Below are 13,352 nucleotides of genomic sequence, written 5' to 3' on the forward strand. Positions count from 1 at the left end.
ATTGAGGGATTTAGCAACGTCGCAGGATATAAGATCAACATCCAAAAATCAGTTGGATTCCTCTACACCAGCAAAGAGATTGCTGAAAAAGAAGACCTCAGGGCATATTTCTGGTTTAAACTTTAAAGATTATTACCAGGGCAGTAGTTTTGAGGCTAAGTGAACACCTAGCCTCCACAGTGCCAGAAAGTGTGCAGGCCATGAGAATCTGAAGTTCTGTTCTGCATTTTCTCCCTTTTGATCAGAATTCTTCTATAGAATCTTTGATCAAAATGTTCAGTAACAGGAGCCAGGCACCATCCAGTTCTGGGCTCGCAGCACAGAAAGCAGTGGTTCGTGGAGGCGATTAGTCACACATCCATTGCCTCCTCTTAGTCCTGACTCTCCTTCCTGTGTTGCTCCAGGTGCACAGAGCCAACTGTTGGGACTTGGATAGGCTTTTAAGAACCCAGGCGCTATGAAATGAACTAAGAGACAGAACACAAGCACGAAATATGTAATTAGGCCAATTAATTGGGCTGTCCCAAGAAACCATGATTCCAAACCAAGGAACCAAATCCCAAGGAGTGTTTGGTTGTACATAAGCAGCCTCAGCAACTATCGTTTTTGTAAATATTTGCCAGTCCAGCGTTTTAAAGGTGTACAGCTTGTTGACAGTGACTATAACTGCCAGGGAGGGACAAATCATAAAAGGTGACAGGGAAAGTTTTAGGGGTAATGGAAACGTTAATTATCTTGAAGTGGCAACATAACAGGTGCATACATGTCAAAACTTTCAAATTACATACTTGAAATATGTGCAGTTTACAGCAGCATGTCTCTAAGAGTACACGTGTGTGAGTCTCATACATACAGAGCAGTCACGAATGCAAAAGTATTTAGCCTGAGGGAACATCCAGCTACTTTGGAAAACCATTTGACAGCGTCTAAAAAGGGTTAACACACTCCTACCACAGAGCCCTGCCACTCCTGGGTCTTTACCCACAAGAAATGAAAGCACGTATCCACACAAAGACTTACATGTGAGTGTTCACAGCAGCACCTTTATGTGACAGCCACACGGTGGAAACAACCATACCCTCAGCTACCCACTGATCCACCTCAATGAGAAAGGCAACATGGACAAAAGATGAGGGGGAAGATTCAGTGCCTGGCATGAGAGTCTGATACCTGAGGCTTATGGAGACTCCTCAGGCTCCCAGCACCCCCAGGCTCTGGGTTTCTAGGAACCCCTCTTTGCCTGGGAACACCTTCTTACAGGTCCTTACCTACTAAGGGAAAACCCTCTCCCTCTTAAGGGTGTGGTCTCCTTGGTTGGGCCAGGACAGCCCGCGACACAACCCACCATCCACTCACATCCTGGACACTGGTCAGTGCTGTGAGCCCCTCAGAGTGGCTCTCCCCGCCTCATGGTTCTGTTTCCCACAGTGCTGAGCAAAGAACTGAGTACCTGAGGGAGTGAGTCAATGCAGTACTCAGCACTTTGAGCTCTAGTGATTCATTGTGAATTTTAAACAAATGGACTAAGATCAGGTCTGTGACTGCCCTGAAACACTTAGCTGACTACCAAGTCCTCACATCCACAGCAGAACACACCTGAAGGAAGTGAGCAAGTAGAGGAGAGTGGCTGTCCAGAAACCCACAAGCAGCAACAGCGGCCAGGCACGAAATGAACACATGCACAATCAGCATGATCAAGACCAGCTGTGGGATGGAAGTGTGGTAGTAAACGCCCAGAGCACAGCCACACAGGGACCCCATGCCATCAGGAGGGAGGGGCTTTGTGCAGATACTGGAAACATTCCACTTCTGGACCCAAGTGGCAGTAACTTGGCTGTTCAATTGTGTAAATTTTTGTCCGACTGCATATATATGTCTTGTTCTGTTTGTGCATAAAAGAGGTTTAAAAAACTGAAAAGCGAGAGAATGATAAAATTCAAGACAGAGGAAGGGGAAGAGAGGAGGAGGGTTTGATGCATGTGATAAATATTCTTTAGTATCTACTCCACATTTAATTTCAAAATGACTAGGGAAAGGAGAGATCCCAGTGGGACCCCCAGTGGTGTAGCTTCTTGGAGGCCTCGACTGCGGGATAATGGCAGCCTCCAAATCCTCACAGCAGGCACCATCTGAACAAGCACGCCACTGCCCAGGCCACGTTATGTACACGTCTTAGAATGGGGTGTACCACGGTGCTCAGCAATGCCATGCACACACTGACATCGGTTTAAAGGGAAGACATCCTCTCTAACCTGGAGTCTATGAGCTCATCTCCCATAAAGTGCTCCTCCTTCATCTCTGTACACTTTTCAAAATGCAGCCAGGTCACAAGGGGAAAGCAGCCATGGCTGAGGTCAGGCTGCCTCTCTCTGGGCATGTGAACTGGGCAGAGTGGTCTACACAGGCCAGGGCTGCTTTTTCCACAAGCCCCACCCGTCCCATATGAGGAGCAGCTCCAGTGACTCACCCTGAGCTGTGGCACCGGGATCGGCTCACCTGGACACATTCCTGAATCCAGGACGATGCACCAGAGTGGTCAGGAGAATGTACGATGGTGACCTAGTGAAAATGAGTGGGAATTGTGCTGGTGTGACAGTGGCATTGTCAAAGTGGCTGTGCTTTTTAGAAAGTCCTTATCTGATAGACATACATATTGAGATATACAGGAAAAAAAAATTCCTGGAGTTTGCTTAAAATACATATACCAAAAAAAGAAAACCCAAACCAAACTCACTGCCATCAAGTCGATTCTGACTCATAGCGACCCCCTTTGGGTTTCTGAGGAGGTAAATCTCTATGGAAGTAGATTGTCCAGTCTTCCTTCTGCAGAGTGGCGAGTTGGTTTGAACCACCAACCTTCTGCTTAGCAGTCAAATGCCTTAGGCACTACACCACCAGCGTTCCTTTAAAATACATATCAAACCAAAAAACCAAACTCACTGCTGTCAAGTCGATTCAACTTATAGTGACCCCTCCTTGGGTTTCTGAGGCAGTATCCCTACAGCAGTAGACTGCCCAACCTTCCTTCCGAGAAGTGGCTGGTGGGTTTGAACCGCCAGCCTTTTGGTTAGCAGTTAAATGCCTTAGGCACTATACTACCAGAGCTCCTTAAAATACATACGTTGTTGTTGTTGTTGTTATGTGCCACTGAGTCAGACCTGACTCATAGTGACCCCTCCTTGGGTTTCCGAGGCGGTATCACTACGGAAGTAGATTGCCCAACCTTCCTTCCAAGGAACCACCAGCCTCTGGTTAGCAGTCAAATGCCTTAGGCACTACGCTACCAGAGCTCCTTAAAATACTTATAGGATAGGATCAATACAACTAGACAGACAAAGCATTGACAACTTTTGAACTTGGTTGATGGGTAGGATTAATTGTTTGCTGTTTTGGGAATCTGTGAAATTTTCCATTGGAAATGTTTACAAAGAAAGTTTAAAAAGATAAAGTAAACCTGTGATACAAGAGTGAGTGAGGACATCTGCAGAAGCAAGAAAATTTAAAAGCCAGGGCTATCCCTTGTCCCCTTGTGTCTAGTACAGACTGTAGATTAGAAGCAAAGGACCCTCTGGCCACATTCTGAGGTCGGAATGGATGCCATCCACAGAAGTGGGAAAGGAACAACCCAGTGACCATGAGAATGTCCATGCCCACAGCAGCAGCTGGCCGAGCCAGGGGTCACCCCATCATCTAAAGGCCAGAGACAAGGGGTTTCTTAAACTGGTTTTTCTTAGTAAAATAAAGCAAAACACTCTCACTTGAATTAAGTGTTAGGAAGAGGAAAGTGGGAAGAAAGGACACCACCAGAATTCGGAAACTAAAGCCTGAGCTGCTTGCTTCAATTTTCAAATCTAATCCAAGTACCCGAGGGAGTCAGCATTCCTGAGGTGTTTCGCCTCCATACAGTGAGGATCTTGTGAGCTCCCAGTGGATAAAAGGCACTGCTCCAAAGAAGAATGAAGAAAACCAAAGATGCATGGAAACAATTAGTCCGAGTGACTGGTATACCATCCGATCTGCAGCATATACGACTATGAGACCAGAAGAACTAGATGGTGCCCAGCTACCACTATCAACCACTTGGAGGGGGATCTATGTAGGAGATCCTGGATAGAGTGGGAAAACAATGTAGAACAAAACTCAACATCATTTGGAAAAAAAAAAGTGGGGACCAGGTTTGTGGGTCTGACAGAGCCTGGTGGAACCACTGAGACTGTGGCCCCTAGCTGCCTACCAGGTCTGGAATTGACCCCACACCTGTGGCTTCCAGACAAACAAAAGACAGGCATGAGTGGAACATTTACCTGAGGTAGGTACACTCCTTGGAGACAACAATCATGGGAGAAAGAAGGGCTGCTTATGCACGGGGAGACAGCTCAGGGGGCAGGAGTGCATGGAGGGACGGATACAGGGAAGAGGTAACTATCGGGAGGAAGTGGGAGGGGAGCTCTCGTTTCACTGTCGGAAACTGTAGTCAATGTCTGGAGACAAAGTGTATGTGAAATGCTGTATAGGAAGTGAATTCGCTCTGTAAACTTTCACCCAGCTCACAATTAAAAAAAACAAAAAAGTTCTCAAGGACTAGGAACTAGCAAACTATGGCCCATAGGTCAATTCTTATCCACTTCCTATTTCTGTAATTAAAATTTCACTGGAACGAACACACACACACACACACACAAAGGCACTGCTCCTGAGTTGGGAACAGCTGGTAAATACAAAGATGCTACTCTGCTGAGCAGGCAGATAAGGAGAGGAAACAGCACAGGGTGCAACCGAGGCACGTGTGCCGCAGAGAGGAGCGAGCTGTGGAGACAGGAGTAGGGCCGGGCAGTATGCATCCTGCTAATGGAGCAGGATGAGAGAAACCAGAAGGACGTTCTCAGGGACGTGTGGCCTCTCTTCCAGCTTCTGAAAGCAAGACTCCCTTCTCTTGGATGCAAGGCCAGAGCGGACACTGAGCAATGTGCCTCCATCTAGAGGCACGCCTCTAGGAGACACCCTTGTCCCACGGTGGACAGTGAGCCTGCTGGCCTTTGCTGAAGCCATGTGGCTCTCCTTGCTGGGATCAGCCTGGGGGTTTCCTGAGATCTCAGAATAGTGTGCAGTAGCACCTGATGCTCCAGCCTATGATGTATACAGTACAAGGCTCTCAAACATACCATTCAGCAGATGCCCCTGGGGGGCTTGCTAAGCCCAGACAGCTGGCCTGACCCTGATGTCTAACTCAGCAGGTCTGGGGAGCGGCCCAAGAGACTCCTAAGACTCCTAATGAGTCATGGTCCCTGAGGAGGTCCATGCTGCCACCAGGAACACTTTGCAAAAGTGTGTTGCCACCACGTGAGCCTTGGTGCAATTCCCAGCATCCCTGAGCAGATGTATGAATCTGGGACAAGGTGTGGCCTCTCTCTCTGCATTGCTGTGTCAGGTGCACAATCCAGGGCCCACGATCAATGAACAAGTGTGTAAGGTGGACAAGATGCCCTGGATAGGCTGAGCCGGCTGCCTCTGCTCTGCAGCCCCCCACCCTCCCTCCCTACGCACAAGTGGACGGACCATGTCCCATCCAAAGGACAACTCAAACATCACCTCCTCAGAAAAATCTCCTGAGACCCATGCTAGGAGAATGAATTACTCCCTTCTTAAGTCATCACTAGGAGCTCTGGTGGCATAGTGCCTAAGGCATCTGACTGCTAACCAGAAGGCTGGTGGTTCAAACCCACCAGCCACTCCTCGGAAGGAAGATGGGGGAATCTACTTCCATAGTGATACTACCTTGGAAAACGCAAGGAGGGGTTGCTAGAGTTGGATCCGACTTGACTGCAGTGAGTTTGGTGTTTTGTTTGGTTTAAGTCATCACTATAGAAACCCAAGGCGGGGTCGCTGTGAGTCGGATCTGACTCGAAGGCAGTGTGTTTGGTTTGGTTTTGGTATAAGGCTGTCCCCAGCCTGCTGATGTTGTTGTTAGGTGCTGCTGACTCGTCTCCAACTCATAGTGACCCTATGTACAACAGAACGGAACACTGCCCAGTCATGTGCCATTTTCACAATGCTTGCTATACCTGAGGCCATCACTGCAGCCATTGTGTCAATCCATCTCATTGAGGGTCTTCCCCTTTTTCGTTGACCCTTCACTTTATCAAGCATGATAACGTTTTCTAGGAAATGGTCCCTTCTGACAACACGACCAAAGTAGCTGAGACGAAGTCTGGCCATTCTTGCTTCCAAGGAACATTCCGGCTGCACTTCTTCCAGGACAGATTTGTTCTTTCTTCTGACAGTCCATGGTACTTTCAGTAGTCTCCGCCAACTCCACAACTCAAAAGCATCAACTCTTCTTCAGTCTTCCTTATTCACTGTCCAGCTCTCACAGGCACAGGAGGTAGCTAACCATGGTTTGGGTTAGGCACACCTTGGTCTCCAAAGAGACATCTTTGCAAAGAGGTCTTTGCAGCAGATATGCCCAATGAAATACATCGTCTGATGTCTTGACTCCTGCTTCCATGGGTGTTGATTGTGTATCCAAGTAATGTGAAATCTGTGACATCTTCAATCTTTTCTCCATTTATCGTGATGCTGCTTATTGGTCCAGTGGGGAGGATTTTTGTTTTTCTTATGTTGAGATGTAATCCATACTGCAGACTGTACTCTTTAATCTTTATCATCAGTAAGTGCTTCAAGTCATCTTTACTTTCAGCAAGAAGGTTATGTCATCTATATTATCGCAGGTTGTTAATGAGTCTTCCTCCAATCCTGATGCTGTGCTCTTCATATAGTGCAGCTTCTCAGATTATTTGCCCACCATGCACATTGAGTAAGTATGGTGAAAAGATACCACCCTGACACACCCCCTTTCTGATTTTAAAGCATGCAGTGTCCCCTGGCTCTGTTCGAACAGCAGCCTCCTGGTCTGTGTACAGGTCCCTCATGAGCACAATTAAGTGTTCTGAAATTCCCATTCTCTTCAATGTTATTCATAATTTATTATGATCCACACAGTCGAATGCTTTTGCATAGTCGATAAAACACAAGTAAACATCTTTCAAGCACTCTTTGCTTTCAGCCAACACCCATCTGACATCAGCAATGAGACCCCTTGTTCGATATCCTCTCCTGAATCCAGCTTGCATTTCTGGAAGTTCTCTGTCAATATACTGCTGCGACCGTTTTTGAATTATCTTCAGTAAGATTTTACCTGCTTGTGATATTAATAATATTGTTCGATAATTTCCACATTCTGTGGGATCACCTTTTTTGGAAGGGGTACAAATATGAATCTCTTCCAGTCAGTTGGCCAGGTAACTGTCTTCCAAATTTCTTGCCATAAACGAGTCAGTGCCTCCAATGTTGCATCCGTTTACTGAAACATCCCAGTGGGTATTCTATCAATTCTTGGAGACTTGTTCTTTGCCATTTCCTTCAGAGCAGCTTCCACTTCTTCCTTCAATACCACTGGTTCTTGATCATATGCCACCACTTGAAATGGATGAACATCGACCAATTCTTTTTCATACAGTGACTCTGTGTATTCCTTCTGTCTTCTTTTGATCCTTTCTGCATCATTCAATATTCTGCCCAGAGAATCTTTCCATATTGCAACTCGAGGCTTGAATTTTGTCTTCAGTTCTTTCAGCTTGAGAAATGCTCAGTGTGTTCTTTCGTTTTGGTTTTCTAACTCCATCCCTTTGAAATCTTCTGTCCAGCTCTTTTATCCTGTCATTTCTTCCATTTGCTTTAGCTCTTCTCCGTTTAAGAGCAAGTTACAGAGTTTCTTCCATTTTAGTCTTTTCTTTCTTTCCTGTCCTCCTAATGACCTTTTGCTTTCTTCACTGATGATGTTCTTGATCTCACCCCACATTTTGTCTGCTTTTCAGTCACTGGTGTTCAATGCGTCAGATCTTTTCTTCAGAGAGACCAAGATCTTATTTCGATTCTCACGGCCTTCTTTTAATTGTATTCAGCTTCAACGTGAACTGGCATATGAGCAATTGATTGTCTGTTCCCCAGTCAGCCTCTGGCCTTGTTTTGGTTAAAGACAGAGCTTCTTTCCACAGATGTAGTCGGTCTGACTCCTGTGTACTTCATCTGGCAAGGTCCATGTGTTTAGCCGCCACTTATGTTGCTGAAAAAGGTATTTGCAATGAGTAAGTCATTGGTCTTGCAAAATTCTATCATGCGCTCTCCGGGGTCATTTCTATTACCAAGGCCATATTTTCCAACTACTATTAAATTCTTCTTGGTTTCCAACTTTCGCATTCTAATCACCAGTAATAATCAATACATCTTGATTGTATGTTTAGTCAATTTCAAACTCCAGAAGGTGGTAAAAATCTTCAATTTCCTTGTTTTTGGCTTTAGTGGTTGGTGTATAAATCTGAATAATAGTCATATTAACTGGTTCTTCCTTGTAGGTGTATGGATATTATCCAATTACTCCTAGCACTGTACTTCAGGATAGCTCTTGAAACATTTTTTTGTGACAATGAATGTTACTTTGTTCCTCTACAATAATCATATGACTGTCTGGTTCAAAATGGCCAAAACCTGTCCATTTCAGCTCACTAATGCCTAGGATATCAATCTTTATGCATCCCATTTCATTTTTGACAATTCCCAATTTTCCGACACTTAGTGCATTCCATGTTCCGATTATTAACGGATGTTTGGAGCTGTTTTTTCCCATTTCGAGTCATTCCCCATCATCAAATGGAGGTCCCGAAAGCTTTATGACAACCACATCATTAAGGTCCACCACAGCCTGAGGAGGCAGCTCTTCCCCAGTCGTAATTTGAGTGCCTTCCAACCTGAGGGGCTCATCTTCTAGCACTGTATCGGACAGTGTTTCAGGGCTATTATTCATAAAGTTTTCCAGTAATAAATCAGACAGTATTTCACTGTTATTCATAAGGTTTTTACTGGCCAATTCTTTGAGAAGTGAATGGCCCTTTCTTTCTTCTGAGTCTGTCTTAGTCTGGAAGTTCTACTGAAACATGTCCACCATTGGTGACCCTGCTGGTATCTGAAACACTGCTAGCATAGCCTCTAGCCTTACAGCAACACGCAAGCCACCAACAGTATGACAAACTGACAGATGAGTAGTGGGTCCCCAGCCTAGGGGCAAGGATTTCCTAGGACCTTTGCCAGGACTTTCCTGCACACTTTCCACACCCTGTCCAGTCCTCAAGCCTTGGCCTTGCCAGGGCACCACCTGTCTGAAAAGCCTGTCAGGCGCTGGCCCTTTTATTGGGCTCAGGCCAATATTGCCCCACTCATACGTCCCCTGGCATTTAGGGAGCTCCATGGTCAGTTTCATGGTGCAGGACCCAAGTGCCTGTCAGCTTACCAAACAATGGTAAGCATGGCTCGGGAACTTACTCATGGGTACAAGCTCTTACAGATGTTTTGAAGTCTTACTTGTATCAGCTTCGTGGACACGAGAAGGTGTGGGTTCAAACCAAGCAAGCAAGGACCTCACACCTAACATCTCAGCAGGGCAGGGTCCATGCTTGGGATGAAGGCACCAGCTCTAGTGCTCTGGGGAGCCTGTTCCCAGACCAGAGCAGTAGTGTGGCCAAGCCCAAGAGGCAAAAAGGGGAACGAAGAGAAGATGTAGGAGAGGTGTGGGTTGGCCCAGCTGGGCCATGTGTGGACTTTATGCCCTCAGAGCCAAGCCAGGCTGAGTCTATTGGCGCTGGCATTCCAGGACCTAACCTAGTGAGATGAGGTTTGATAAAGATGCTTTAAAAACTGAGGTGGAATCAGACCTTATCTAACTTCAGGGGAGAAGGAGAATCAAGATCCGCAAGAGCGCAAAGCTGATCCCTATGAGGTGGAGGTCAGACATACCTTCCCCTTCTCCAACCTCGTAACCAATTTTGACAGCAGCCGTTCCTCCCTTGGCACTCTCTGCTTATCTCCTGGGTTCCAAAATTTGTTACAATGACCACACAGAACTCACAGACAATACTCACTATTATGGAGTTTATTAGGGAAGTGACAGGTTGAAATTCAGGAGGTTGAAATTCAGGATCAGAGTCAACTGAGGAGATTGTTCTTAATTAGGACAGTTTCTTGGCCATGCTCGCAGGCAGGCCTCTCTCTCAATCCTTGGCCTAGGCTCTGCCCTGCTCAGGCAAGTGTTACAAAGCTCTCTGGCTTCCTTAATAAGTGCCTGGAGGCACCCCACTCTGCCAGTGAGCCTTCTGTCCAAAAGTACCACTCTCTTACCATGTGGGTCACCAAGCCTAGCCTACCCTGCTGGTCCAGTGCCACCTTCAGTGTAACAGCTCATTCTCTCTCTATCACCTGGGTCTAAGAGGATCAGTGCAGGGATCCTGGGTCCAAAGGATGTATTCCAGCCCTGGCTCTTCTTGATGGTAGTGAGGTAGCCCATTGCTTCCTGGGATTGGCTCTCTTTAAGACTAGCAGGACGACAAAACTGACCACTCCCTCTGTACAGGGATTCCACACACCTTATTCATACAGCTCCACCCAAGCATGCCACAGAGTCACAAGATCATGGCTGCACCGCAGATACCAAGCGGGGCCTGGGCCGTGCCAGGTGACAAAGATGTTCTGAGGCTGAGCTCTGCCCTAAGCCCCCAGAGCAGCCAGAAAGGAAGAGGCCATGCTGATTCCACTGACTACAAAGCTGGAGCCCCTCCATGGAAACATGGGGTAATCCACATCTCTAATGTTTGCTTACTGATGAAAAAGGAGAATGAACAGCTTTTTGAGAGTCAATTCAAAGATGCACTCTGGACAGAGTCATTAAGAGCTAGGCCACAGTCCACAATCCTGCAGCACAAGACCCAGCCCTGCATTCCACATTGCCATGACCCGGGCATAAGGGATGGTTGTCTGAGGCGCCTGCTGCTTCTTATCCTGAAGCTGCCAACCCGGAAGAGGGGGACGCTGAGGCACACTCCACAGGGGATCCAGCAAAGGAGAGGAGTGCCAGTGGCCGCCTCCTCCATGTCCTCTCCTGGGCAAGGGCCTAAAGCCTCGTGCACACCCTGTGTCTGCCCCCCTAGCCAGCTCCGCTTTCTCCCGGGCTCACTCTCCACCTGCTCCTTCACGTCAACTCCTGTGCAGGCTTTAGTGGTGTGTAGTGCCAATATGCACAAGCCTGACTCAGCCCCCCCAGGCACTCCGCAGTGCGGGCTCCCCGTGAGCTGATGGGCCGCATGTGCCCAGTCCTGCTCCGTTCAACGTGTGGGCCCATGCTTGCCCTCATGCTGTACCACACACAGAACAGCACAGAGGGCTGCAGTGGCCTCAAGCAGGAGCTGGAAAACTGAGATCAGCTGGCCGCCACCCCCACGCCAGGGTGGGCAAGGCCAGGAGGGGACCCCAGGGGTGGTGGCTGGTTGCAGGAGCACGCCCCGGGAATGGCAGCAAGGAAAAGTCACGACAAAGATGATGCAGCTGGTCCAGGCTGGTGGGCACTCACCAGGCCACAGAGATCCCACTGCAGCATTCTTGCTCTGATTCCACAGAGCAGGAAGCCAAGTTCTGGGGGAGACCTCGACTGTCCACAGTCACAGAACCTAGACCTGACCCAGTGTGTCCAACTCCACTCGGTGCTCGGAGGAGCACTACCACAAGGCTGGCAGGAAGATGCGACCCAGGGCACAGCTTTCTCTGTTACAACAGATCAGACTTGGAAGTAAAACACACAGTGATATATTTCCATCGGGCAGTGCAAGTGTAGCTACCTGTCAGATTCAGGGACTGAGAACTGTGACAGGAATCCTGGGGTCCTAGGTAACCTCAGAGAGCAATCTCTGTATAATAACCGACTCTCAAAAGCTTAACTTTGGTCCCGTAGAGGAAGCAAGACCTCTCTTGCAACGATCATGGTGCCACATCATGCAACCATGGCACCTGCCTCCCGCTGGCTGCAGAGAGGCCAGAAGCAGCAGCTGGGAGCAGGCCGGCTCCCCTGGCTGCCCGGACAAGCGTTCAGCTTCGTCCCTGTGCATATGCAGCTCATGCGCCTGCCCCGTAGGGAGGTGAGCAGCAGCCTTACCTTTTTCCCCGTCTGTTTCTCCACCATGTCGTTGCTGAGAGGAAAGTCTTCTGGCTGTGGGGTTTTAGAGCACCCACCCTTGGGCATCGTTCTGCTACCTCACGTGGTCTTCATTTACACCGCCGTCGCCTCATCGTCGACCGTCTGCGTCCAGAAAGGACAAAGGGTTATAGTCGTCACACTCAAGGAGAAGATGCAAACACTCCACCCTCCCCGCCAATCTGGTTCTTGGCTGTAGACAACCAGTAACCAGTTACCTTACCCAACAGAATGAACTGGAAGTTACCCGCTGTTTGTTGGTCACAGTTGTGGGAAAACAGGAGGCAGCTGTCCTGTTCCAGCACAATCTCCTGACGGCCCAGGCCCAGGGAGAACCAGGGCTCAAAGAATGGCTCGAGAACAAACGCTGGAATCCGGCTTGTCATCACCAAAGCCTGAGCACAGGAAGGGCGTGCTGAACGCACCACCCGGAAGGGCAGCCCCAACAGTGCTGGGATCTGCTCTTCATGAGGTAGAAAGGAACTGCATGAGCATGCCACAGCTGAAACAGGGTCTGCCCGGTCAGCCACGCTCTTCTGGTCTCAGGGCCAAGAGCCCCATCCATGCATAGGCCATGGCCCAGGCCCGGTCTTAGCTATCTCTGGTCACTCTTCTGCAAGGGTCAGAGGCCACACTTACTCTGTGGCTACCTAGCCCCTCCACAAAGCAGCCTGATGCAGGCACAGTCTATGACATCCAGATGAACCAGCCCTCACCTGGAACATGCACTCCACCGCTCCAACCTCCGAGACTCAGAACTTTATGAGCAGAACGTTCAGCTTCTGAAACGCACCATGCACTCCCAATAATTTGTGTTTATAGGTAACGAGGTACCATACCCACCTAATCACCTGAGGAAGTCCTGAGAACAGGAGCAGAGCAGCTACTGGGCACACTGGAAATGTGCAGCAAGGATGCACTCAGGGGGTTGGGAACCAGTCTCCCCACTCACCCCCAGCCCCTCACTTCTGTGCAGAGACCAAAATTAGATGCAGAGAAGCTCATGTGACCTGAAGCCAAGCAAACACTGTGGCTGGTGCTCAGCCTGCCTCACAGACACCAGCACCCCTCATGTGGTCATGCCCAAATGACGACACATAGGCCATGGGCTGCCAAGAGCACAGAGCTGCCCACTGTGGCCACTGGGTCTTTCGTGTGCTCTGACCTGCTGTGCATACGTGTGGTCACCTAGGGACAGGCTCTCTGCCATGTCCCCTGTGTGTGGCTCCCTTTCTAGTCCTCTGCTAGGGCAGGCCTGTATTCTTCTCCTTTTTTATTCGGA

General features: G+C 48.5%; 1 protein-coding gene across 1 annotated transcript in view; it reads right to left on the reverse strand.

The window, feature by feature from the left end:
- The window catches only part of ANKRD11 (ankyrin repeat domain 11), a 59,559-nt gene extending 47,441 nt beyond the window's left edge, over positions 1–12,118 (reverse strand). The window contains exon 1 of the mRNA XM_042780730.1: positions 12,032–12,118. Coding sequence (XP_042636664.1) covers positions 12,032–12,118 — 87 coding nt within the window. The remainder of the gene's footprint in view (positions 1–12,031) is intronic.
- Positions 12,119–13,352: the final 1,234 nt, after the last annotated feature.

This window comes from Orycteropus afer, unplaced genomic scaffold (genome assembly GCF_000298275.1).
Source record: "Orycteropus afer afer isolate SDZICR_OR568_19922 unplaced genomic scaffold, OryAfe1.0 scaffold00057, whole genome shotgun sequence".
Taxonomy (NCBI): Eukaryota; Metazoa; Chordata; class Mammalia; order Tubulidentata; family Orycteropodidae; genus Orycteropus; species Orycteropus afer.